Below are 27596 nucleotides of genomic sequence, written 5' to 3'. Positions count from 1 at the left end.
GAAGGTGGCCTGGGATTTGGTCTGCTTTGCTAGTATTTCTAAGGCCCAGGTCTAGGCGAGGGAGGGAGAGAGTGAGAGAGAGAAGACTTAGATCTCTTGACACTGTGAGTACAAGTGGTCAAAGTTTGGGCTGCGATAGAATTGGGGGTTTCCATCCATATTCTATCATTCAAGACCTTGCAAATCTCAACTCAGATACTTCATCAAGAACCACCGAGTTCCTGGGATAGAGGTGTACAAGAAGATGAGAAAGCCGTATGCTGTTACTATTTTTTAACCATGAGCTTCTTGTAAGTGGGGTTCCAAGTACTCTTCTTTTTAGGGTCTTCTATTTTGAAGACCTTAGTTTGGAGTATCAATTTTTGTAGGTGCTAAGGTCAACTAGAATTTCCAATGACACGGAGGAATTCAGGGACCATGACAAGGCAGCCTTTAGTGAGTTTTCCAGGCTACACCTCCAGGAATCGTTGAGTGACTTTGTGAAACCATGAAGACAGAGAAGTGTTATGGAATGACATTTCCTTAAGTGATAGAATATACAGACAGTGATATTTAGCTCCAAGGATGATCAGAACTGGTGGCTTTCAACTGCTGGTCAGCAGACTAGTGCCAGTCTGCAGGTGTAACGGTGGAAAATCACTCAGGACAATGCTGTTCTAAGTCAGCATTGGAAGGAGACAGAAAGAAGGAGGGGAGTTGGAGAGTGCAATGCACATTCTACACATGCACGGTGGTGCGGGCCAGGACTAGTTGGCTGCTAAGCAGGACAGGCAGCAGCGGCAAAAACACCTGGTAGGCTGGATAAATGTCCTTGGCAAGCTGCATGTTGCCCGTGGGCCGTAGTTTGAGGACCCCTGCTCTAGATGCCAGACTGCACTCACTTTGCTCTGCAACATAGTAGGCAGGGCACACTTACAACCAAAGTTTAGCCAGGTTTCTTCTTTCTTGCTGGACCAAATTTCTCCCAGCAACATTTGCAACGTAAGGAGGACCACCCACCCGGAAGTGTTATGGAAGCTCAGCCTCTGCCATGGTTCACGGAGACCAGACAGATGCTGTCTGCCTCAGAAATTGGCATCTCCAGAACACCTGTCCTGGAAACTTGGATCAAGGTTGAGGGGGGAATGGGGGAGGTAAAAGGGGGAGGAAGGAGATGTGGTGAGTCATGTTCTAGGGAGGGCAGGGACTAAATCCCGTGGGGTACAGGAGCCCCTGGTCAAGCAGCTAGAGAAGAGCAAGCCAGAAGCCAGGCCAGGTCACTTCTCTGAGCCTGACATTTCCCTTGTTCTCTCTGCTCTGCTGCTGCCCTGTGAAGACTGAGATCACAGCTCAGCTCTCTGCCGCAGGGTAGCTAAAGTGACATCTGCAGCCCCGCAGTCCTAAAATTTTGGTTTTTTTTTTTTTTACATGACTGATGGTCAGAGCAAGAAAGAAATGAAAGTGAAGAAACTGACTGCAGACAGCTACCTCTTACTATCTAAGCCCTGCAGACACCCTGGCCTAGCCTTGCTATCAGGAAGAAATCTAGGTAAGACATTTCTGAGCAGAGCCTGTTTAAGCCTTGATAAGGAACACTCCACAGCTCCTCTGGGTAGAGTGCCTGACAGTGGGAATCTCAGCTGCTGGAGATATGACCATATAAGTTAATGGACAGTCAAGAGCTGCCAGTGGAAGACACCAGGCAGGGGGCTCTGGCAACTTGACAGGCGGCAGTGGATTCTTTTGGGGAGTAGCTGGGAAGGGGCTGAGAAAACAGGAACAACAGCAACACTGAGCCTGGCACCTCTTATCGGAAGGCACGGGGTCTGGTGGGGGTCTGGCCGCAGAGGTGGTCCAAGGGCTAGATTTCAGTTAAGCAGTTTATTTCATGGAGCCTGATTATTTATGGCTATCCCTGTCTGTACTTGGGGGGGGGGGCGCTTCTAGGGGGTTGCAATTTTGGGATCAGCTTTCTGACCAGCAAGCATGGAGCTAGACACATTCCACAAGGTGCCCACAAAAATGTTAAAAAAAGAAAAAGCCAAACACCCCACCATCCACTGTTGCACGCCTTTATACAATACGCCCTCAGAGAAAGAGCGAGGATCACAAACCCTGCATCACTGAAGGGATCTTGTTGGTGAGCCAATGACTCACGCCTTTGTCCCCCAAACCCATCAATTCCCACTGAATGAGAAACACTGATTTGTGAAAGAGTGTGTGTGGGGGGAGGGAGGGGAGGCCTTTTAATGCTTTATTTCAGAGCGATGTCTCATCGAATCCCCTGCAGTTCATCTGCACCCAAGAGCTTTTTTCAATGGCGGGCGCCTAACTGTGACTCTCCTTCTCAATATGCATTTGATAAATATTGTTTGACTGAAAGAATGAAGGAAGGAATGTGTGTGGGATGAGAAACATTCTTCGTGCCAGAAAGAGGTTCCAGGCAATGCACAAGGTGTGGTTCCAGCAGCGCAAGCCAGGAGTCAACCCTAGGGGGAGGGGGTGTTTGGGGCCACCGAACTGCTAGTGCTTGGAGTTTAGGTGATGGGAAGGTGGGAACATTCTTTTGGGGCCCCGAGGCCTAGAACGCAGCTGAGGGAGATGTTTAGGAGAAAGCAGCCTGATGCCCAGAATGATCCTCTCCAGAAGCAGAGCTGCAGGTGTCTTAAGCGACCCCTCTCCTCTCTTGTTCGGCTGGGGAGAGGCGACCTGACATCCTCAAAGAGAGTTAAGGTCCGATGTCTTCAGCCACAGGGTTGGAGGAGAGAAACCAGCCACCCTCCTCTTGCTAACTGGATGAGTGAGTGTGTCCACTGAGGGCTGGCAAAGACTTCCGGGGGTACTGGTGTTACTGTTCACCATGCCAACCTGCTTGCAGCTCTCGCGCATAAAATTCTACATATGAGAAGTAAACAAAAGAGGCCATAAGTTGCTGTTCTCTCTCTTTCCCACTCTCTTTTGGAGACTGATTTGACTCGTTTGGGAGAAAGCACCTGGGGTGGTACAAAAACATACAGCTCTCTGGCCCACTGAGCGAGGTTCTCTCGGGAGAGCTCCAGGCAGAGACCACACTGAGTCTTCATGGCAAGGACAGAGAAAGGGTCAGGGGGCTCTACCCCCTGCCGTCTGGCAGAGCCATCAGCTTCCACAGTCTACACTGTGGACGACTGCACAGCAGTTCCTCCTGGAGACCTGGCCACTGACCCATCCTGGACCTCAAGAATATTAGTGCATCGGCGACAGCCAAAGTAGGGCGGCAGGCTAAGATGACAGGGCGGAAAGAGTGTCAGACTCACACTCAGGGTATGAAGCGAGATAGGCTCGAGCTTGTAGTGTTTGGTGCCGAGAAGTTTCGGGGTGCCTCTTCCTTGCAGTCTCCTTCCCTGGCTCTTGGGTCCATGAGGTCGAGCCGCTGGGCTGGCCGCTCCCCAGCGAGTGGGGTCAGGAGGACTCTTCCAACGCGTTGACCACTTGCTCCAGGATGTCAGGGCAGTGGTCGGCTATTTGCTGGAGAATGGCATTGGCAAACTCCTGCAGCTCAGCATTGTCCCGCTCACCTTTCTCCAGCTCCAGCCGAAGCTGAAAGGAAAAGGAAAGACGGTTTCAGGTCCAAACAGTGACTCCAACTGTGACCGAGCTAAGAATGACTATTCGCCGACAAAGAAAAGACATGTGTGTGACTTCAATAGACTCCGAGGGCATCCCACAGGGTCAAACAGAGCAGGATGGGATAGGGCACAATCCCACTTCCACATGGACTCTGGCGGGATAGAATTTCAAGAGGGGCCAGGGAGACAGTATGGGGTGGTGGTGGTGGTTAGGGTACTTGCCTTGCTCCCAGCCAACCCCAGTTGCATCCCTGGTACCACATATGAACCTGGCACTGGCCAGGGGAATCTGTGCTTCTCTGAACACAGAGTCAGAAGTAAGTTCTGAGCACAGAGGGGTGTGGCCCCCAAATAAAACCAACAAGAAACTCAGAGAAGTTCAATGACTTCAGTTATTTTAAGAACAGAAAACCAAGGTCACAGAGGATGTGAGTAGAGGGCTTAGGAGAGAAGCTGGCAAAATGATATAGATTTTTGTAGACATTATAGCGTATAAAACTGGCACAGAGACACACAAATAAAATAAAATAAAACACACCCAAACAAATAAATCAATCTGCACTAGGGAGACAGCTTGAAGGCTTGACTGAGGGAGTCTAAGGTTTGATCCTGGTTCTCCCATATTCTCTTCCTACCTGAGTGTGGCCCCTGCCCAGAAACCTCTGAAATAATGAATCTGTTAACTCAAATGTAGGAATCCACTCACAATGCACAAAATACTTTCAAGATGTCACAATTTGATTGAATATATTTCAATAAAGTTGGAGGAAAAAATGACAAAAAGAGGCACTCTATACTTGAAGAACCCCCGTGTCAAAATGAACCACCAGAACACTGAAGAATTAAATATATATCAAGTATTTTTATTAAGTGTGACCTACAGATATGAGTGACTAGTTCAGGGTCAAGGAGGGAAATTTGTGGTCAGAGACTCCAAACCCATCATCACATTCCAAGTGGAATCTACCCCCCACTGCCACACACACAGGAAGAAAGAGGAACAAGAATAATTGCAGATGGGCTCCTTTGGCACAATGGTCCCTCCCTTCCTCCCTCCCTTAAGAAAAAAATTTATTTACTATGTTCTTTTTTTAATATCCCACAAATGACAGCAATCATTCTATGACTGAGACTAATACCCAAAGACAATAGAAACAAGGGCCAGAAGGACCAGTCAACAGTAGGAAAGGCATCACTATGACAATGACAATTGGAAGTGCTCATGCTGGACAGGAACTGGGTGCTGAAACAATGGAAAGTGTTAAAATACCTAAAAAAAAAAAAAAAAAGGAGGGAGAGAGACAGAGAGGAAGAAAGACAGGAAGAGATGTCTAAAAAGAAAAAGGGAGGGGGAGGGAGGGAGAGAAAAGGGAGGAGAGAGAGAGGGTAAGAGAGAAGAAGACAGAGGGAGAGAGAGAAGGAGAGGAGGGAGAGAGGGAAAGTACTTGCCATTCTGGCCAGATGAGGGGTGGGAATGGGGACACTGGTGGCTGGATGTTGGAATATTGTATGACTGAAACGCAACAAAATTTTGTCTAAAAATGTTTATTTGAGGGCCCGGAGAGATAGCACAGCGGCGTTTGCCTTGCAAGCAGCCGATCCAGGACCTAAGGTGGTTGGTTCGAATCCCGGTGTCCCATATGGTCCCCCGTGCCTGCCAGGAGCTATTTCTGAGCAGACAGCCAGGAGTAACCCCTGAGCACTGCCGGGTGTGGCCCAAAAACCAAAAAAAAAAAAAAAAGTTTATTTGAATAATTTTAATTAAATTATTTATTTAATTATTTAAATATTGTTAAAACCAATTATTTAAATAAATATAATTATCTAAATAACATCCATTTGTTAAGTGCTGCCTCTATTCAGTACATTAGATCACCCTACTTTAGGTCTGCCAGTTTGCTAAAGAAATTTTTCTGAGAAATAGTATCTTGCCTTTTTGTTGAGAGAATATTTAGTGCAAATCTAACTTTGTATTGTTTAAAACACCCATTTCAATTTTCCTTCAAATATTAAACCAATATTTACTGAGTCTAATCTATGTTAGGTGCTGAAAGATACATGGAGTTGGTCCTTGTCTTGAAAACCTATTTTGGTTGCTGGAAGAGACAAACATGTTAACAGATCATTACAACTAAGCATAAAGGACCATAACTGAGGCACGGATACGAGCTTTGGAAAAAGACCTAAGAATGTTTTATTCTGGAGGAGTCCTGCAAAGACATCAGCAAAGGCAGCCTGTGACCTGCATCTTGAGAGGTGAATGAGAGTTTGTCTGGCAGATCAAAGAAAAAAGAGACTTTTTGATTTGGGGGGGGGGGGACACAGCCACTGACTCTCAGGGGTTACTCCTGGTTATGTGCTCAGATATCGCTCCTGGCTTGGGGGACCATATGGGACTCCTGGGATCGAACTGAGGTCTGTCCTGGATCAGCCACGTGCAAGGCAAAAGCCCCACTCTGCGCTAGTGCTCCAGCCAGGAAAAAGACTTTTAAGCAGATGAAATAAATGCAGATGTGTAGAACAAAGAAAGGGCTTGGCACAGATTTAGACAAGAATGAATATTCAATATGGTTCCAGCATAAGGTGAGGGCACTGGTGGGGAATGGCAGGAAACAAAGCTAAAGAGACAGAAGGGGGCCAGACTGTGCATGTCAAGCTGACGAGTTCAGATTTAATCTGGTTGAAAACAAAACAAACAACGAAAAAGGAAGGCTAAGAATTTTTAAATTGTGGAGTGACATCATTGGCTTTGCCTTCTTATTAGCTAACTACAAAGATAAGAAAAACATGGTAGAGTAAGGGGAAGGAAAACTATAGAAAGGGCAGTGATTGTTACCAGTCAGGTGAGTTCTGCTGGCAGAAGGGAACAAGGCGACAAGAAGTGAAACACAGACACATGACTGCAGGGGGACGTTGAGAGAAGGAGGAGGGGAGGATCATTCTCAAAGTTCTATAACATACATGCGGTTCTTTAGAAAGCGGGGAAATTAAACTCTGAGTTCCAAGTCTAGTTAAGAACATGGCTCTGGGGTTCGGTTGGCTGGGAGGCAGGGATTAGTTGCTCAGACCTTGACCTCTCTGAAGCTCAGTTTCCTCAACTGTAAAACTGGCCAATAATATACAGAAGACTGTTTCTAAGACCCAGAGAGGTAATGTTCATAAAAGGTGCACCACAATGGCTGGCACCTGGAAAATGCTTTGGTAAACGTTGGATGCTATTGAGATGACTGCTATGATTTATTGCTTTTTATTAAGTAAGTAAGACTGACCAGAGAGAACAATGGATTACAAAGTAAGAAACACATTTTGATTCTCCTGGTTTGAGAACAGATGCTGTGAGCGAAGAATTAGCATGCTGTTTCTTCAGATATATCAAGGGTGGGAACAGACTAAGTAATTTTTATTCTGCTTAAGGTTGACTAAAGGACATGGAAAGGCGGATTCAGGACATAGTGAGCTGTGATGCACCTCAAGATCCGACCTTGCCGTACAAACATGAATCTCTGAGGGGGTCAGAGTGACAATGCGGCGGGCAAGGTACTTGAGTTGCATGCAGCTGACAAGTTCGATCCTTGGCATCACGTATGGTCTTTTGAGCCCTGCCAGGAGTGATGCCTGGTCACAAATCTAGAAATAAGTCCCGAGTACTGCTGGGTGTGACTCCTAAAAGAAAAACTAAGCAAAACATGAATCTCTGAAATGGGCTAGTGTAGGATGGCAGGCACCTTGGACCCCCCTCCTACACATCACTATATATACTGCTATTCAGAATAAAACCAAGAAATATGGCTCAGATATATATTTCTCAAGTGCACATGAAACTTTACTCAGGAGAGATCACATGTTAGGCTCATAAAACAAGTCATAAAAAAACATAAGATGGCTAAAGCCTATCACGAAAATCCTATCAAGCATCTTTTCCATCCTCAACAGTACAAAATGAAAAATCAATTACAAGAAAACAGAAGCAATTTACACAATAACATTCTGCTGAAAATAGAGTATGTCAAATAAATGAGATGATAAATTTAGAAGTACCCCGAAGAATAAAGTGCAAACAGACCAAGACATACAAGATGTAGCAAAAGCAGAAGAGAAACGTTTCCAGAAATAAATGGAGCTAAGAAAGATTTTAAGTGGGGGTTGGACAGAGTAAAGCTAGTCTTGCACACAGTCAATCTGGCATCATTTATGATTGGTTCCCTGAGCTGCCAGTAGTAATCCCTGAGCAAAGAGCTAGGAGTAAGTCCTGAGTATCTCTGGGTATGGATAAATTGAAGAAAAAAAGAAAAAAAAAACTTAGTGAACAACCTGACATATACCTTGAGTACTTTAGAATAGATCAAACAATGCCCAAAGTTATTCAATAAAAATAAATACAATGCACACAAGAAATAAATGAAAGAGAATGAAAAGGCAATAAAAATCAATGAAACTAAGAGCAAGTCCTTTGGAAAAAATGAACAAAAATCATTAAAACCTTTACTAGATTCATCAAGAGATAAAGGGGACTCAGGCTAGAGATAGTACAGCAGGAGGGGTACTTGTCTTGAATGCACTAGATCCAGGTTCAATCCAGGGCATCTCATTTGATCCCGTGAGTACCACCAGGAGTAATTCCTAAGAGAAGAGCCAGGAATAAAACCCCTGAGCATCACCAGGTATGCTCCAAAACAAAACAAAGTAAAAAAAAAGAGAAATAAAGTAAAACAAATACTCTACAAAGAATCTTAGGGGACTACAACGAATAACGGTTAAATGATATGTAGAACTACATGCCAACATGTTGGACAATTTGGAAAAAAACAATGTCAAGAGCTAGGAAGATAGCTCAAAGGGTGCAGTCAAAACTTTGCTTGCATCAGGCCTCAAGCTGGATCTCCAGTATCCCAAGAGCCCCCCAAACATCACTGGTTGTGGTCCTGGTAGTCCTAAGCACTGTGCTCAGCCAGCACATGGCCAAGCCTGAACCCAGATCTGTAACCCAACAACTGAATGTTGTTCAGCACTGCTCTAAGGAGCACACACACACGTGTGCGTGCGTGTGTATGTGTTGTGTATGTGTATGCGTGTGTATGTGTGTGTGTATGCGTGCGTGTGTATGTGTGTGTGTAAATAAATGCCTAGAATCATTTAACCTGCCAGGACTGAATCTTGAGGAAACAGGAAATAAATAAGAATACACTGATTACTAGTAAGACGATTGATTTGGTTGGTAATCTAAAACTCCTTGTCTCTGAAGTCCGGGACCAAACAGTTGCACTGGTGAATTCTGCCACATATACGAAGGACAATTAATAGCAAGACTTTTGAAAATGTTTTTTAAAAACCAACAACAAAGAAGAGAAGGAACATTTTGTGAGGCAAGCACTAGCCAGCTAAAATGTCACAGGCTCGAATTCTCAATGAGTATAGCTGCAAATGAACAAGTCAAACTCAACAACACACTAAAAGGAAACTGTGCCATGATGAGCAAGATTTATTCCAGGGATGGTCCTACAAATCATCTACAAAACATCTGCAGATCAATGTAACATCCCGCATTAACAAAGTATAAAAGTCACATGATCTTCCCAACAGATGTAGGAAAAAGATCTGACTAAATTCAACACTCTTTTTTTTTTTTAATATGATTTTTATTTTGATCATCGTGGCTTACATATTGTTGACAATATTATTTTAGGTACATATTTACATAAAAGCAAGGGGGATTCCCATCACCAGATTGTCTTTACCTATACCTCCATTTTTGTCCTCCCTCCCATTTCCTCTTCCCTCACCCTCAGGGCGGCTAGAATATGTGGTTCCCTCTGTATCTGACCCACTACCTATTAGTCTTGCACCTGTTTGGTCTTGATGTCTCCCTTATTTCCCCCTCTAACTGGAGGTAGGACTAGTTAGTTCAAGATGCATGGTTTTGTTTGAAAAAGAGAAAAGAAATAAGCTGGGGTAAGAGACTAATATGCCGCAAATGTGCGGAATCCTTCTAGGGGCTCTCATCAACGCTTTGAGAGATCAAGGAGATAAAGAAGGTGAAACACTCCCCCCGTACCAAAAGCAGTGTCAAATATCCAGTGAGGATTCCGGCTATATCGATTAGCACCACAAAAAAACAAGCAAGCGAAAAAACAAAGAAAAACAGACAAACAAAAACAAAAAAGAAACAAACAAAAACAAATCAAAACGAAAACCGCTATGGTCTTGAAATAAGAAACATGGCATAGCACATAAAGAAAGGAAAGAAAAGAAGTGAAAAAAAAAAAAAGTATAACTGGGGACAACAATTTCAATAATCACACCCAAACAGAGAAATCTACCAAAGATAGGTAGGTAAATAAAAATAATAATAATAATAAAAAATGAAGATAAGAAAATAATATATATATAAAAAAATAACCGAGGTTTTGTACTTTTTTTATTTTTGTTTTTTCCCTCCTGCCCTGGCACAGTAAATATTGGGGTCATTCAAAGAGGAATTCACTTGGCCTAAGAAATATGGGGTTTCTCTGTCCTTGGAGTATATTGTCATGGGATCAACTATAGACTCTGCTCAGGCTCATTTATTTTCCCGGTGGTGCTTTTGTGGTGTGTGGAAGACTTCTGCCCTGTCCTGTGTGATACACTCAGACCTCTGTGTCTAGAGGTCTCTGTATCTGCACGGATCCTGAGGTGGGACTTATGATGAAGTCAGTCTTTGTGGTTCTTGAGGTTCCGTTCCTTCAGTGTCATTTTAATCCATCTTCTGTGGTTGGAGATCTTGGTCTTTGTCAACACTCTTTTTTTATTAAAATCTTTCACCATGTGAATATTGAGGGATTTCACTTCAACATCATAAATAATATAGGTAACATCATAGTGAGGAGTTGAAAGTTCTTCTAAGACCAAGACCAAGACCAAAACACCCACACTTAAGTCATTTTGTTTCAAAGCAATGTAAATCTTTTTTTTTTTTTTTATTTCTTTTGGGCTACATATAGCAGTGCTCAGGGTTTACTATAGTTCTGTGCTCAAAGATCACTCCTAGGGGGGGCTTAGGGAACAATATGGGGTGTTGAGGATTGAACCTGGGTTGGCTACATGCAAGGCAAATGCTCTACCTGCTATACATATGGCTTTGGCCCCAGTACTGGAAGTCTTAGCTAGAATAATTATGCAAGAAAAACACATATAAGGCATCCAAATCAGAAAGGAACAAGTAAAACTGTCATCATTTACAGATAATACTATATGTGGAAAAATTCTAAAAAATCCACAAAAATTAGTTAGCACTGATCTGGGAAGATGGGCCCTGAAAAACATCAAATCATCAGGTTTTGCTTTCCAAAAGCAAAATCTAAACCAAACCAGTGTGCTACTGGCATAAAAACAGATACACAGGGACTGAAAAGAGGGCTCAAAGTGTTTAGGGTCTGCAAATCAAGTAGGAGCCCCAGGTTCAATTCCTGGCACTGCATGGTCTCCTGAGTACCACAAGGAGTAACCCTGAGCATCAGTGTAGGTGTGTGCCCTGAGAACCACCAGGTGTGCCCCCCAACAACAAAAAGGAAAACCAAAAAATGGAATCACCCATATCCCCTCTCCCTCCCTTTATTTTCTTTTACTTGATTTATATAATGAGAATATCTTCTGGAGAAGGTCTGCATTCTCTTTTGCGTGAGTTACCTTTTTGCTCACCCCTTTTAAAATAAATTCTTTACTGCAAACTAACCAAAAAAAAAAATTAGATACACAGGTAAGTGACAAGTCAGAGAGGCAAGAAATGAACCTATTCATATGTGGTCAACTAATTTACTAAAAACGGATCTAGTGCTACACAGTGAGAACAAGGCAGGTATCTCCAATAAATAGAGTTATGGGCCAACGATGAAACTCGAACACTCTCTTCCACCATACACAAAAGAGAAATAATCAAATGGATTAAAAATCTGAATGTAGGGGCCGGGCGGTGGCGCTAAAGGTAAGGTGCCTGCCTTGCCTGCGCTAGCCTTGGACCGACCGCGGTTTGATCCCCCGGTGTCCCATATGGTCCCCCAAGCCAGGAGCAACTTCTGAGCGCATAGCCAGGAGTAACCCCTGAGCGTTACTGGGTGTGGCCCAAAAACAAAAAAAAAAACAAAAAAAAAATCTGAATGTAAACCATAACATTTATAGACAAAAACAGATGACAACCCCCTAATATCAGTCTTGGTAATTCTTATTTGGGGGGGGCACACCCGGTGACGCTCAGGGGTTCCTCTTGGCTATGCACTCAGAAATCACTCCTGGCTTAGAGGGCCATATGGGACACTGGGGGAGGGGGGGATCGAACCGAGGTGTGTCCTAGGTTAACTGCATGCAAGGCAAATGCCTTACCACCTGTGCCATCACTTTACACATCAAAGCAAAGGTAATGAAAGCAAAAATAAGTACAACTACATTAAAAAAAAAAAGCTCCACTGTTGCAAAATAAAACATCAGTCTCTTGGGCACTGGAGCAATAACACAGTAGATAGGGAGTTTATCTTCCATGTGGCTGACCTGAGTTCAATCCCTGGCTTCCCATATAGTCCCCTGAGTCTGCTAGGAGTAACCCCTGAGTGCTGCTGGGCATGGCCCCAAAACACACAAAAAGTAAGTCTCTGGGAGAAATATTCACAAGTCATATATCTGATGAAGGGTTAGTAATCTCAAAGATGTAAAGAACTCAGACAACTCAATGGCAAAAATTGCAAACCACCTGACTGACAATCAGGGAGATCACAATAGAACTTTTCCCGTAGAAGACACGTAGATGGTCAAGAGACACATGAAAAGGTGTTCGCATTCCTATTAGCACAGAAATTGCAAGTCAGAAGCACGATGAAATACGCTTTCATCAAAGGACATAAATAGGGACGGAGTGGGGGGAGCAGTGGCACAAGTGGTAGGGTATTTGCCTTGCACACAGTAACCTAGGATGCTTAGTTTGATCTCCCAGTGTCCCATATGGTCCCCCAAGACAGGAGCAATTTCTGAGTGCATTCAGGGGTAACTCCTGAGTATCACCAGGTGTGGCCCCAAAAACAAAAAACAAAAAAAAAAAAAAAAAAAGAAGAAATAGGGACCAGAATGGTAGCACAGCAGTACGGTATTTGCCTTGCATGTGGCTGACCCAGGATAGACAAAGGTTCAATCCCCAGCATCCCATATGGTCCCTGAGCCAGGAGTGATTTCTGAGCACAGAGTCAGGAGTAACCCCGCTGAGCGTTGCTGGGTATGCCCCCCCCAAAAAAAATGGGACAGAAATAACCAAGTGTTGGTGGGGATGTGGAGAAAAGAAGTCCCTTAGTGCATCACTGGTGGAAAAATAAAATGGTAGAGCCATTATGAAAATCTGTATGGTGATGCCTCAAAAAAGTTTTCATGGGGAAAGTTTTTTTGGTTATGCCCATAAGTGCTCAGGGATGACTCTTGGAGGTGCTCAGGGGACCATATAAGTGCTGGGTCAGCGGCATGCAAGGTAAGTGCCTTGAATTTTGCATGAATTTCCATCCGCAAACAGTTTAAAATAAAGAGGTCTTGGAGATAGTTCACCAGTTAGTGCCTGCCTTGGAGGCCCGAGGTCTCTGATCCGATCACCAGAACCATACCACGTGTCTGGTGTGTGACTCAGTCCACTCTCTCATGTATCATAGCCAAATGTGTGTGAGCACTGCAGCTAAAGTGTGTGATCTCTGGCAAAAACTGGAACCTGTTTGACGTGCAAATCTGTTATTGCCATAATAGACAAAAAAGGGGAGTTGTGTTTTTTATTAAATATAAAACCTAGAATACAGTTATACAGCGATTCTACTTCTGGGAAATTCTGTAAAGAAATGAAAACAGTAACTTGAAAACACACAGACTGTTACACTAATGCTTGTGATAGTATTATTTGTAATAGCCAAACATAGACAAACCCTAAGTGTTCATCAGTGGATGGTGGATAAAGAAAACATGGTCTTTTTCTCCCTCCTCTACCTAAAAAATGGGATGTTACTCAAGAACACACAAGAAAGACAATACTGTTACTTAGGACAACCTGGTAGAACTTGAGGGCATTATGATAATAAAAATAAAAACAAAGAAAAAGTGATGTCATATGATATCAGTTATATGCAAATCTAAAATCAACCAATTCCTCACCATAATAAAAAGACTGGTGCTTTCAAAAGGTAACGTTATAGGGGGAGGGGAAATAAGTGAAGGTGTTTAAAAGGAGCAAAAATTTAGTTACATGTTAAGTAAACCTTGTACAGCACAGTACTAGTCAACAACACTGAACTGCATATTGTTGTTGAGAGAGCCGGAGATAAGGCTCAAGTGGTTGAGCACATGCCTAGCATGTCTGTGGCCCTAGGTTTGAGCTCAGGCAACTCTGTCCCCAACCCAGCACTGCCAGGTATGGTTTCCACATTAATAAAAAGAAGTCGATAGGACGACAGATCTTAAACACTCGTCAAAAGAAGAAAATATGAGAGCCAGAAAGACAGATCAAAGGCTGAAGCAGAATCCTTGTGCGCGCAGGATCCTGAGTGCAATCTCTGGTCCCACCTGGTTTCCCAAGCACCAATGGGAAGAGCTCTGGTTGTCCTTAGGAAGTTTTCTGAGCCACCCCCCCAAACAAACAAACAAAAAGGAGGACTGAAGAGAGAGGAGAGAGAGAGAAAAGAGAAGAGAAAGAGAGAGAGGGAGGGAAGGAAGGAGGAAGAGAGGAAAGGAGAGAGAGTGAGAGAATTTCAATAGCTGAGCATATAATTTGCATGTGTGAAAACTGGGTTCAGGCCCTATGATTAACATGGTTGACCCCAAGCACTGCAAGAAGCAACCTCATGCAGAGATCTGGGAGGAACCCCTCTGGGATCAACAAGTATGGCCCTAAAAATAAAAGGAAGACCAAAACAAAAAAAAAAAAGGAAAAAGAAAAAATTTGTAACTATGTTTGGTGACGGATTTTTGTTGTTGTTGTTGTTGTTGTTTTCGGCCACACCCAGTGACGCTCAGGGGTTCCTCCTGGCTCTGCGCTCAGAAATTGCTCCTGGCTTGGGGGACCATATGGGACGCTGGGGGATGGAACCGCAGTCAATTCTAGGCTAGCGCTTGCAAGGCAGATGCCTTATCTCTGGTGCCACCGCTCTGGTCCTGGTGATGTATATTAATTAGGTTTTCTGGAAAGATTATTTCACAAGACACACAAATATCAAATCATTTTGAACCACACCTGAAGCGAGTATGTTTTATACCAATTCTACCTCAATAAAAAGTATCCTGTGAATGTAGTAGTAGAGAATTTAGGAGTCATTTTTTAATAATCCTTGGATGGAGAAAAGAACAGTGCTTTTATTTTTTGGATTGGAATGAACTGAATGTTTAAGCTCTTAGCACTGCCAGATGTGGCCCCCAAGCCACAATAAATAAGTAAATAAATAAATAGAAATATAAGTGGGGGCAGGGAGGCTGCGCAGCTGTGTGTGAGGCCACAGGTAAGAGTGCTGCAGCTGTTGTGTCAGCTAACACCTGCAGCCCTGTTGGTGGAAACTGCCCACACTTCAAGTGCCCTCCTGCCACACTGCAGCCAGGTCTGTGCGAGCACCGCCATGCAAGGATACAATTCTGGCTGACGGTTCAACTGAAGGGATTCCAAGCACTGTGGCCAGGCACGTGACCCGAGTGAACAGAGGCGTGAGCACCGCCCAATCCCCAGGTCACAATTACAGCATCCATCGTGGGACCAGACAATTATTAAAAATCTAAACAATAAAATATAAACAATAGGTCAGGAAACATTTCTAAGTAAGACAAAGAACAAAAGTTAGTTATCAGTAGATATTGATATGATCTGAGAGTAAGTCTAAAAAACCAAACACTTAATAGAAAAATGGACCGAGAATAGGAACAGAAACTCTCAGAAGCTCCTAAGCTCAAAGCACAATGAACTTAACTTCATTTATAATCACAGAAATATAAACAAGGGTTTCTCCTTCCGTGACAAAGCTGGTTAATTTTGAATTTTGTTGTTGTTGCTGTTGTTCTGGCCACACCCAGCGATATGTAGGGGTTACTCCTGGTTCTGGATTCAGGGATTACTTTTGGTGCTCAGGGGCAATGGGATGCCAGGGATGGAACCTGGCATATACCTTACCCACTGCACTACTGCTCCATGTTGGTGAGGTCTGGGAAGAGAAAACTCTTTCACTATTTGAGAATGGAGGAGACTGGCCAGCCATTTGGTCTTGTCAACCAAATTCTAGAACCAAAACACTTGAAGACTTTAGCTTACAGAAACATCAATAAGAAAATCTTTCAAGGAAGTGTACACAAGGGGTCTGAGAGATAGCACAGCAGTAGGGCATTTGCCTTGCACGCAGCAGATCCAGGACAGAAGGTGGTTGGAATCCCTGCATCCCATATGGTCCCCTGTGCCTGCCAGGAGCGATTTCTAAGCGCAGAGCCAGGAGGAACCCTTGAGCGCCACCAGGTGTGACTCAAATCCACTGCCCCCCAATGAAAGTGTACATAAGGGGTCAGCGGGGGTGAAGGGATGGCCTTGCACAAGGTGATCTGGCTTCATCTTCAGCACACTGCAGTTCTCTGAGCACTGCCAGGTGTGATCCGCGAGTGCAGAGCTTGAAGTAAGCCCTGAGCAACGAAGGGTGTAGCCTCGGCCCCTACACCCCAAGGTGTGCTGACCAAGGCAATCTGTACAAGCACAAGCTCACTTTAGAAAACAGGTGCCACTGTGCCAGTGCCTGGTGGTGGGGTTTGCTGGGGTGCTCAATCCACCTGGGAGCCCAGAAGTGCTCAGGACTACCAGGATTAGCCCTGGCTGAGGATTGGATTGCTCTGCTTTGTGAGCTCTCTCTAGCTTAAAGTACACATTTATGAATGATACCAGTGTTAAGCAGAAGGTAAGAGAGGATAGCATGTTTACATCTATTTTTATGTGTTTATACACACAAGCATTTGCATAGATACATAATTTATACCCATAATTTATACCATAAAATATCTTGGGGCTACCCTTGGTGACGCTCAGAGGTTACTCCTGGCTCTGTGCTCAGGGATCACTCCTGGTGATGTTCATGGAAACATGGGATGCTGGGAATTACAACCAGCCAGCTATGAATAAGGCAAGTGCCCTACCTGTTTTACTAACTCTACGACTCCTATAGATAAAATATTATTGATGAACTATTTATATCTACAAATATAAAAAATAGACAATTATATCATATAGAGAAAGAAAGCCAGAATCATTAAGAGTGTGTTTTTACCTTCTCTTCTCTCTCTTTTTTCTTTTTCTTTTTAAAGAGAGGAGCCTTTTTGGGTAGAATGTACATTGCCTGAGACTACTCCTGATGGTATTTGGTCAACTGACCTGGAAGTTCCATTCTTGGACCTGTGTTAGTGCTGCTGAGGCCCATGGGAGAACAGAATGAGGATGCATGAAAGGACATTCTATTATACTCTATTTCTCTCGAGTTTTATACCATGAGCACTATCGATATTACAATAATAAAAAGATAACATATACTTCAAGGCTGCATCTATTCTAAAAGATATAATTACTACAAGACTTTGAGAAAAGAAAAAGATTGCTTAAATATACAAAGTATTGATTGATTTGCCAATAAAAAGAAATGACGTTCTGATATATGTTAGGCCATAAACTATGAAAGTATTATGCTATGTGAAATAAGCTAGTTGCAAGAGACCACATATTATTATATGATTCTATTTTTATAAAATGTCCAGACTCGGCAAACCGAGTCAGAAATTGTATTTAGTGATTGCCTTGGGCTTGGTGGGATGGGGTTATTCTGAGTAGCTACCAATAAGTATGGGTTTCTTTTTCAATGATGAAAATGTTTAAAAATGTACTGTGGAGATGGCTGTACAATTCTGAGAAGTAACTACTTGAATTTATTATCATTTTTTAGTCAACGTAAGATTACTAAGTTATTTATGGATGTTTCAGACATACAATATTCCAACACTGATCTCTATCAGTGTCCACTTCCCTCCCCCATCCTCCCCCAAATTGCCTCCCACCCACCAGTCTGCCCCCCCCTTTAGAAAATGTCTTACACTGTGGTTTACTCTACTGTTGCCGATAGGGTTTCATTACCGCCTTTCAGCACCTCTGCCTCCTCCCAGTTGGATTCTCCCCTTCACCACCATTCTTGTCCCATCCCTGTCCTATCCCCCAGGCCCCTCAAGTAGCAATACCAGTCCTGAATACCAGTTCTCATGTTCTTTGTTTTGTGCTGTCTTTGGGCATTTGTGATTCCATTTTTATGTTTCTTTATATCCTGCATATGAGAGATCTTTGTGTTAGTCTCTCTACCTCTGAGTAACTTTACTCTTCCTTCCATGGAATAGCAAACTGCATGACTTGATCTTTTCTAATGCCAAGTAATATTTCATGGTGTAGATGTACCATATTTTCTTTATCCAGTCATTTATTCTCAGAAACTTGGGTTGAATTGTATCTTAAACAGGTCAATTACATGGTGTGTAAATGATATCTCAAAACAGTAAAAAAAAAAAAAAAAAAAAAGTATTCCATGCAAAGTCTTGAGAAGTGTCCAAAGTGCCACTGCTATTAGTTCAGGCAGAAAAGAAGGAGTGTGGAAAGTTTCTTGGACTGATATCCAGGAGAGAAACTGGGTCTGATCTAAGGCACGGAAGAAGTGAAATGGCTGCTGGCAGAAGTTCAGGCCACAGGACTGACTCTTAAGAAGCAACTGGAGCCTTCAGGAGTGACAAAGGCCCCGAGAGCTGGCAAGGCTTGGGGACTGTCCCTTAAAGGTATCCCCCTCTTACTCCATGACATGGCTTTGGTAAGGCCACACCTAGGCCCTGTGCTTCATTTCAAGCACCTCATTACCCAAAAAAATGGGGACAAACTGGAATAAGATCAAAGGCAAGTGGCAGGCATGACTAAGCAGCTGAAAGAATCATTTTATGAGGCAGGATTAGAAGAACGGAATGGTAGACCTGAACTCACTGGAAACGAAGGGGAGGGAAGGTGATTATTACGTACAAATGTCAGGAGAGTGTAAACAAGAAGTGGGAAGAGAGGTTTAGCACAGGAGGAGGAAGTTTAAGGAGAAGTGATGGAAAGAGGATTAGGCGGAAAGAACAGAGGCAGGCTATAAAGCCAATGCCTCTCCTAAGATCTAATGAAAGGTTTGCTGGGGGAAGAGGTGGATCAGAAGAAGCCAACCATTCCTTCATTAGCTGGCCCGACTTTCCATCTGGGAGGCCTTTCCCTGCTCGCTGGGGATGGAGTCTGGTTTGCATTTTCCCTGAAAGCACTATTAAATACAGAGTGGGTGAGCCGTTGAGCCGGGAGAGCTTTCAGTGGAGGTTGCTCCAATTTATGCTCAAGTTTCCCATCTTGGAGGAAAAAAAAAAATCAATGATTCACCTTTCTGGTGAAACTAGAATGATCTGAAAAAAATACAAAAAAGAGCATTTGCATTCGCTGATTTTGACACGCAAAGTTGAAGTCATTCATCTAAGGTGAAAAAAGTGGAGGAATGAGTTGTTAAAATGTTGAGAACCACTTAGGAAAGAAAGGCAACGAGATGGAGCCAAACTGGAGACCAAAGTGTTCTCCAGGATAGGGATGAAACCAAAGCTTGAAATGGATTTGGACATCATTACTTTAAAATATTTATTTAGGGGTCGGAGAGATAGCATGGAGATAAGGCATTTGCCTCACATGCAGAAGGTTGGTGGTTCGAATCCGGGCATCCCATATGGTCCTCTGAGCCTGCCAAGAGTGATTTCTGAGTGTAGAGCCAGAAGTAACCCCTGAGTGCTGCCGGGTGTGACCCAAACCACCCCCCCCCCAATTTTTTTTTATTTAGCCTAACATCCCATTTTGAAAAAAAGAAGTGGTTGTAATCATAAAATGGATGGGGTGCTCATCCTGACAGACAGCTGACCCGGTTTGATTCCTAGAACCACTATGACCCCCACAAGATCGATCCTTGAACACAGAGCCCAAAATGAACCCTGAGTACTACTGGTGTGGTTCCAGAAAACCAAACCAAGACCAACGAACTTTATAAAAAGGAGGGGAGGAGGGGGAAAAATACAGGGCAAAAGGTGCTTGTCTTGCACACATCCAATCCTGACTTGATCCCTGGCTCTCTCAAATGGTTCCCTGAGCCCTGCCAGGAGTGAAACCTTAGGCATAGAATCAGAAGTAAGTCCTGAATACTGCTGGCCATGACACCTTCCCATCACTCCCCCCCAATAAAAAACAACCACCCAAGAACTTGTTTGGTTTTGGTAGGCATTGGACCTTACGAATAAACTGGGAAGGGTGTGTTTTTGTACCATTTTCTCCTTGCCCTTCTCTAACACTTCACCCAACATCTGTGTCTTCCTCTCTCCATCTTTCCCAAGAATGGCCCCTTTGGACTTAACACCAGAAAAGAATTTCTCCCAAAGTACAAACATGTCATATTTAGGATTTAATAAAAATGCTGATTACATCCTAGCTGCAATGACTTAAATCCTTCTCCTTTCCTCTTACCCTTCCTTGTTGAAGCTATAAATCCTAACTTTAGTGGAGGTAAGACTGATAATCCTGCGAGATCTTCCATTTCCTTTTCACCACTTTTTAGTGCTGGCAGGCTAATTCCACCACTACAAGTCCTAGAGTGAAAAACAACACTGTCTTTTTGTTTACTTTCTTAGAAACACCATAATTACATGCAGCACGAAAGTTTACACAATTCCCTCCTAGATATAAAGAGGCAATTTTTGTGTGTACGTACGGAAAATTTTGCATCTAAAGGCAAACAAGAACAAAGGTAAAAATCACTTTTGCAGTAAAATAACTTCCACAAAACTACAAAACAAATCTGTTCCCACGAGTCCTGCAAGCTCTTCCTATAACTTAAGTATTAAGTCCCACAACTCAGCACCTTAATTGCCTCAGTTTATGAAATATTACTAGCAAAGCTTCAAAACTCTTGGGCACCTTAAAATTTAGTGGAAAAACAACTTTCAACCAAACCTTAATAAACTTAGGATAACGCTGGAGGAAAGGAACTAATAGCATAACAGTCATCTAGGGATGAACCCCCAGTATGGAACATTTCACACATGGAAAACAAATAGTATAACAGCTCTTGTGTGACCTAAATAAAACCATTATCAAGACATAGTATCCGAATCTTAACTTCTGACTCCTTTCTCCCTTCTCTCTCCTGTATTCACAGATTCACAATTCTCAAATGCCTGGTCCTTGTATTGATGCTCCAGTCACACATGGAGACAAACTGCTTAACAAACACTTCATTCCTTTTTAGGTTTTATTTTTATCTATTTTTGGACCACACCTGGAAGTGCTCAGGTGTTAGTCCTGGCTCAGCACTCAGGAATCACTCCTGATGGGCCCAGGGGGACTAGATGGGATGCCAGGGACTGAACCTGGGTTACCGTGATTGCAAGGCAAGCACTCTACCTGCTGCACTATTTCTCCAGCCCAATTTTTTAAGTTTTCTTTTTTAGGGCCACATCTGGCAGTGCTCAGCCCCAACACAAATACTTATAAATGTGATGAAACATTCTTTTAGAATGTAGGTTTTAGGGGGTAAGGCTAGCAGTAAGGCATCTGCCGTGTGCATGCTAGCCTAGGAGGGACCATGATTAGGGGGCAGAGTGAGTCAAATAATTTAACATATATTTAATGGCTATTTATATTTCTGTGAAATTATTATTAATGTCTTTCCCAGGCTCTGTCTCTTTAGGGTTAGTGTCTTCAATGTTACTCACAATCCTCTTACTTATACCCTAGCATCGCTGGGTTATTACAATAACTTCATGATCACCTCAGTCCTGGCTAACGAGTACTCTTTCTAAAACTAGTGGGAAAAGTTATCCTTCTTTTCTTCCAATCTCTGAACTGATCTCATACCTACAAAATAAAGTCTCGCTGCTGCCTTGGCAGCCCAAATCCAGCCTCATCCTAGCTGTCCAATTTCACCTCCTGATAAGAAATGTCCGATGCTTTTACTTTGACATACTTCTCTCCTCTTGGAACATGGGCAATCTTGCCTGCTATATCCATATTCTTTCTTGCCAAACTGACTCATTCTTAAGTTCCTGCACCCCTTTTCTCTCAGAAGCCTTCTCTTGTCAGAGATAATACTGCTGAAGTGGTAAGTTTCTCTCATATTCTGCGAGTTGTTTGTATGGTTAATTACTCAGTTCCTTGATGAATTCCTTTTTTATATAACAAGATTGCCCAGCAAGCTACCTTGCACAAAGCCAACAACCTGAAAATGACTAGGGAATAAAGGAGAAGAAATGTTCTAGAGGGCTTTTAGGGATCAAATGTTAGCATCTCTAAACCATAAAGGCCTGATGTAGACCTGAGGGCAGGATAGCTAATGAGGCAAGGAAGGAAATTCTTTGTTTAAAGTTCTCAAAAGGAGGCATTTAGGACATATATGGGATATCAAGGTGGCCGCTGGCAGGAATTTTCTGGCTTTGTCTGCTGAACGTTATTGTTATATATTCTGTTCTTAGTAGCTATTCCAGCCTGCCCTGGACTCAGAGCAGTAATATTATTTCTAGAGGGACAGGAGCCAAGAATCACAAAGGCACCAGCAACTCAATCTGAATGCTCAAAGCAACACACGTTGGAAGGGCATGACAGAAGAGCGAGGGAGAAGGTTTGGACTCCCATCACTGCTCGGGGAGTCATGGACGGAGGAAGCACAGAAGGAAATGAGCACCTTTTAAAGACGATGTTTTGCACCCTCACTCTGGACAAAAACATGGTAAAGAAATGCTGGCTTCGGAGGAATCCACTTGCGCTCCCTTCCTGCTTTCCAGGTCAGGATAAAGAGCCAAAAAACAGAGTTGATACTATAAAGAAGCAAAAGGGATATGATGGGGCTGGCTGGGATGGGCTGGTTGACTTGGAAAAATTGCTCCAGAACATTCACTGCTAGAAATAGTTGAGGTGGATGGGGTAAAAGAGGAGGGGGATAGAGAAAGAAGGGATGCTTATTAGTGAGGTTACTGAATAAATTCAGTTGCAATTGGCCGTGATTCAGATGAACTCCTTTCTGTAGGTCGTTTGGTAGAGGGCAGGAAATTAGCCAGAGATCTTAGTTTGGTTTAAGTTGACAAGAATCTGAACGCGGAGTTTTAAACAGCGAGGTCCCTGGGTGCACGGGCCATGAGGTCTGAACTGTAAACCAGCGTGATGATTGGAGCCTTTCAGAGGTGATGCATCAAGTTGAAACGAGCCTCTGTCCTGGCCAGAGCTGGGCTGCAGCCCCCAGTTCACCTCAGCAGGCTGTCTGACTAGAGCCGCCCAGGAGATAGCAAGGCATGAAATGACTTCGGAGTTTCTACTGCCGAGTAGTCAGAGAAGCTGAAGTGGATTTTGTCAGAGCTGTTGAGTAAAACACAAAACTCAAATAGTGAGCGGGGTTTGAGAGCTTGATGAAGTGGGTGTGGTCTAACCATGTACTTATTTGCTTATGCTAAGGTATCTGCTTAGCCCCCTGCCTTTTTTATTGTGGGTTGTGATTTACAATATTAATAATAGTTTCATGTATACATTGTTCCAACACCACACCTACCACCAGAGTGCCTGCTTTCCTCAACAATATTCCCCAAGACCCCTTCAACTCCCCAAACTACCCTCTAACTCTCCAGGTTCAATGCCTTTTATTGACTATTGTTCCCGGACTATGATTCTCTCCTATGATGAGAGATCTTTAGTTTACTGCGGAGATATATACACAAATAGATTAATAAAACTCCTGAAATTCCATAAAATTATAAATCAATGATAAGTTGATAGATCAGTTTATAGATATGTAAATTTAAAAATAATAATAGCATGAGTAATTCTATGCTAATAATTTAACAATTTTACACGAAATAGTAAATCCTACAAATGTATGATTCAGCAAGAATGATTCTTCTTCCTTTTAATTTTTTTGGAGATAATTTAAAACGTTTAAATAATGATGGGGCCGGAATGGTGGCGCTAGCGGTAAGGCATCTACCTTGTGCACGCTAGCCTAGGACGGACCATGGTTTCATCCCCTGGCCTCCCATATGGTCCTCCAAGCCAGGAGTGATTTCTAAGTGCATAGCCAGGAGTAACCCCTGAGCGTCACCGGGTGTGGCCCAAACCCCCCCCCCAAAAAAAAAGTTTAAAGAAAATTCTGAATAGGTCTATAAGAGTATAAAAGTGTGTTTTTGCTTTAAAAGGTTATATGGTCCTATGACAGAAAATATAATGTTAAGTACCTGCATTCTAAGTAAAAGAAAAAAAAACCTATATAGATATAAGAAATATCTGATTAGACAGAAAATAAATGAAATATTTATTCATGACTCTTAAGTGTATAAAGCCATCGGGGCCTTGCAAGTTGCCAACCTGGGTTTGATCCCTGGAGTCCCTTACTCAGCCAGGTGTGATCTCAGAGCATGTGGCATTGACAGAGCCAGGGGTAAGCCTTCATCACCACTGGATGTGCTTCTCCCACCCTCCTCCCAAAACAAAACCCAACAAAGCATAACATCCTTAGTAAGTGAAAAATAAACATTATTTTTTTAAAGAAATTTTTGGTTTTGTACCACATCTGGTGCTCAAGAATTACTTCTGGCTCTGAACTCAGGAATTTCTCCTAGCAGTGCTTGGAAGATCATATAGGATGCCAGGGACCAAACCCAGGCTGGCTACATGCAAGGCAAACACCTGTCTGCTGCACTACTGCTCTGGCCCCAAACAGCCCTTTCCTAATCTATCTGAGAAGGACCATAGCACAAGTGAATACCACACTTAATAGTGAAGTATCGAGAAGTTTGCTTTGTCTTAAATGTTTCTTGCGAAACTGGTTTTAACTTTTGCGAAACTGTCTAAGCTGTTCTTGTCCATGAAGTTTTGTACCATTCCTTCAAACCTAAATTATAATCTAGCTGGATAGGGTAATTTTGGTGAGGTGTTCATTTCATTGGCTTATTTTGAACTATACCCTACTATTTTCTTTTGGTCTATATAGTCTCATTTGATAGATCCGCCATGATTCTTATAGTTTTTTTCCCTTTAAATTCCTTCTTTAATCTTGCTACTTTCAGTATTTCCATCTGTCTTTGGGTACAACGTGTCATTCCCCCCTCCCGCCCCCCATTTAGGTCTATTTTCACCAAGATCTTTGATCTGGATGTCTGTAATCTTCAACTCTAGGAAACTTTTATTTTAAGTTACTGTGATTTACAATTTTTACAATACTGGCAATGGTAGAATTTCTTTAATACATTCCAACACCATACCCTCTTCCAGAATGTTTTTCCCTCCACTGTTGTTCCAGGGTCCCTACTCACTCTCATCCCATCTCAAGAACCCTCTAGGTCTGGTAATGCTAAGGGGTTACTCCTGGCTCTGCACTTAGAAATCACTCCAGGCAGGTTCAGGGAACCATATGGGATGCCGAGGATAGAAGCCAGGTCGGCTGCGTGCAAGGCAAATGCCCTACCTGCTGTGCTATCGTTCTGGCCCCTAGTCATGGTTTTCTTTGAGATGCAGAAGGTTTCTAGTTTAATGTACTTGCTTGGTCAATGCATCTTATTCTTAAAAATGTTTCTAGCTTCATTGTCATAGACACTGAATGTCAATGTCATCTGCCAATATTTTCCTCTATGTACCTAATGGATTCCCATCTAATATTGGGGTTTTATCCCATTTTGACCTTACTTTTGTGTCAGGCTTTAGAAAGGTATAAATTCATTTGGCAAATGGCTGACTAGTTTTCCCAACACTACTCACTGAAGAGGTTTTTCTTGTTCTTTTTCCTGGGTTTTGCTCCTTTATGAAAGATTAACTGACTATATAACTACAGGTCTGTCTCTGGATTTTCAGTTCTATTCCACTGGTCTGTCTTTATTCCAATATCATGCTGTTTTAATTACTATTGCTTTGTGGCACACTTTCAAGTTAAATAAAGTAATGCCCGGGCCAGAGCAATAGCACAGCAGTAGGGCCTTTGCTTTGCACACATCTTACCTAGGATGGACTGCAGTTCAATCCCCCGGCATCCCATATGGTCCCTCAAGCCAGGGATGATTTCTGATAGCATAGCCAGTAGTAACCCCTGAGCGTCACCAGGTGTGGCCCAAAAACTAAAAACTCCCCGAAAAACATTAAAGTGATGCCTTCCATTTTCTTTTCCCCAAGAATGGCTCTGGCTATTCAGGGGACTCTATTGATCCATATGAAATTCAGGAGTGTGATCTAATTCTTTGGAAATGTCATGGGTATTCTTACAGGGAATGCACCAAATCTATATAACGCTTTGGGAAGTATTATCATGTGATGATGCTAATTCTCCCAATCCAGAGACCGGAGATGTTTTGCAGTTTTCTTTGTATAGGTCTTTCACTTCTTCAGTTAAGTTGATTCCCAGGTATGTGATTTTCATTTTTTTTTCAAACTATATTTTATTGATTGGTCTTTGGGCCATACCCAGTGGTGATCATGGGTCACTCCTGGCTCTGCACTCAGAAATCACCCCTGGCAGGCTTGGGGGACCATATGGGATGTTGGGAATCGAACCGGTCCTTCCAGAGTCAGCTGATGAAAAACACCCTACCACTATCTCTCCAGTCACAGGTATGTGATTTTCTGAGGCACAACTGTGAGTGATATAATTTAAAATTTTATTTATTTTGGGGGCAGGGGCAACCTTGCTCAGGGGTTACTACTGACTATACTCAGGAATTACAGGTGCTTGAGGGATCCATATAGGAAACTGGTGATAGAAACTGGATTAGCCATATCCAAGGAAAACAATCCACCTGCCCTATCATCTCTCTGGCCGCTGAAATTGATTTTTTTAACACCTCTCTCTTCTATATTTTTGTTCTTTTCGATGAACTCTGGGAGATTCTATCTGTGACTTACTTGACTAATGCTTTGATAAATTCATCTTCTTACTCCCCAGAGACTCTGACAATTCTCATGTTTCCCTTAAGTTTCTTCCAAAATATCTTGGTGTGTTATGTCTTTTCAGACTTTCCTCCATGTTGTTATTTCTTGAAGTTTCCTAAATCTCATCTATGAGTTCACTGATTTTTTGCCTCAATTGGTATTATTATGTTGCTGAGAGGTTCCTTTGATTTTTTTTTTATTTCATTGACATCACTTTTCAGTTCTATTACTTCTGATTAAAGTTTTATCTTTTTCACTTTCTGTGCTTTACTGATAGCTTGGATCACTATTTCTATGAGCCCATGAAACATTTTCATCATGGTGTCTTTTTATCATGGTGTCTCATTATCAGAGAGGATAGAGATGGTTAGTATTGGTAGGATTGACCTTGGAGGACTTCTACAACACTTTCGTATTATACCTTCTCTGATCTGAGGATGAATATTTGTAGCTCACGTCAGTGGAAGTTTTCTGAGGGATTAACCTGAGGGTTCTCCTTACTGCTCCTCACCCAGTGACAGGAGATTTGAGTATATGAGGTGTGACAAGAAGAGCTTTTGTGTAGCAACTGGCTGCTTGGTTCAGGGCAGAAGCAGTGGTAATCCAAGTTACGAGAGTACAGGGCCTGGAGAGTTGAATGAATAAACAAGGACCTGAGATGTGGATGTGTGCTTGTGGAGATGCAGAGTTTGGCGAAAGAGGCTGACAGGAATGAGCAGAAGGGAAGGGCACAGGGAACCTGCTTCTGATTCTGTGAAGGCCCTGGAGAGGTTAGCCAGGATATTCAACTTCACTTGGGAAGTTGAATGAGCAAGTAGAAAGTCTGAGCTGCAGATGTGGGGCTTTAGAGATGGCAGAGATTAAGTAAGGAGGATCTTGCTATTCTCTCTTAACTTTATAAATACTTTTGGTCCATTTGTGTCAGGGAAAAGGAAGCTGCTCTTGAAGATGAAGACGAACTCACAAGTCCCTTTTTCCTTGATATTTTAAGTCTGGGCTCGCTGCTCGACTCTCCCGCTTTTTGTCCTCTG

The 27596-nt window shown here is 42.9% G+C and overlaps 1 protein-coding gene across 4 annotated transcripts in view; it reads right to left on the bottom strand.

Moving 5' to 3' along the window:
• Window positions 1–3057: 3057 nt before the first annotated feature.
• The window catches only part of ERC1 (ELKS/RAB6-interacting/CAST family member 1), a 434994-nt gene continuing 410455 nt past the window's right edge, over window positions 3058–27596 (bottom strand). For all 4 annotated transcript variants that reach the window (XR_007500261.1, XR_007500262.1, XM_049783202.1 and 1 more), the window contains one exon: window positions 3058–3558. Coding sequence is in view for 2 of the 4 variants with exons in the window: in XM_049783202.1 (XP_049639159.1) it covers window positions 3421–3558 (138 nt within the window). In the remaining 2 variants the exon portion in view is untranslated. The remainder of the gene's footprint in view (window positions 3559–27596) is intronic.

The sequence above is a fragment of the Suncus etruscus genome, chromosome 11 (assembly GCF_024139225.1).
Source record: "Suncus etruscus isolate mSunEtr1 chromosome 11, mSunEtr1.pri.cur, whole genome shotgun sequence".
In the NCBI taxonomy this organism is placed as follows: Eukaryota; Metazoa; Chordata; class Mammalia; order Eulipotyphla; family Soricidae; genus Suncus; species Suncus etruscus.
Note: the sequence above shows the minus strand (reverse complement) of the source record. Positions and strands in the feature narration are given on the sequence as shown.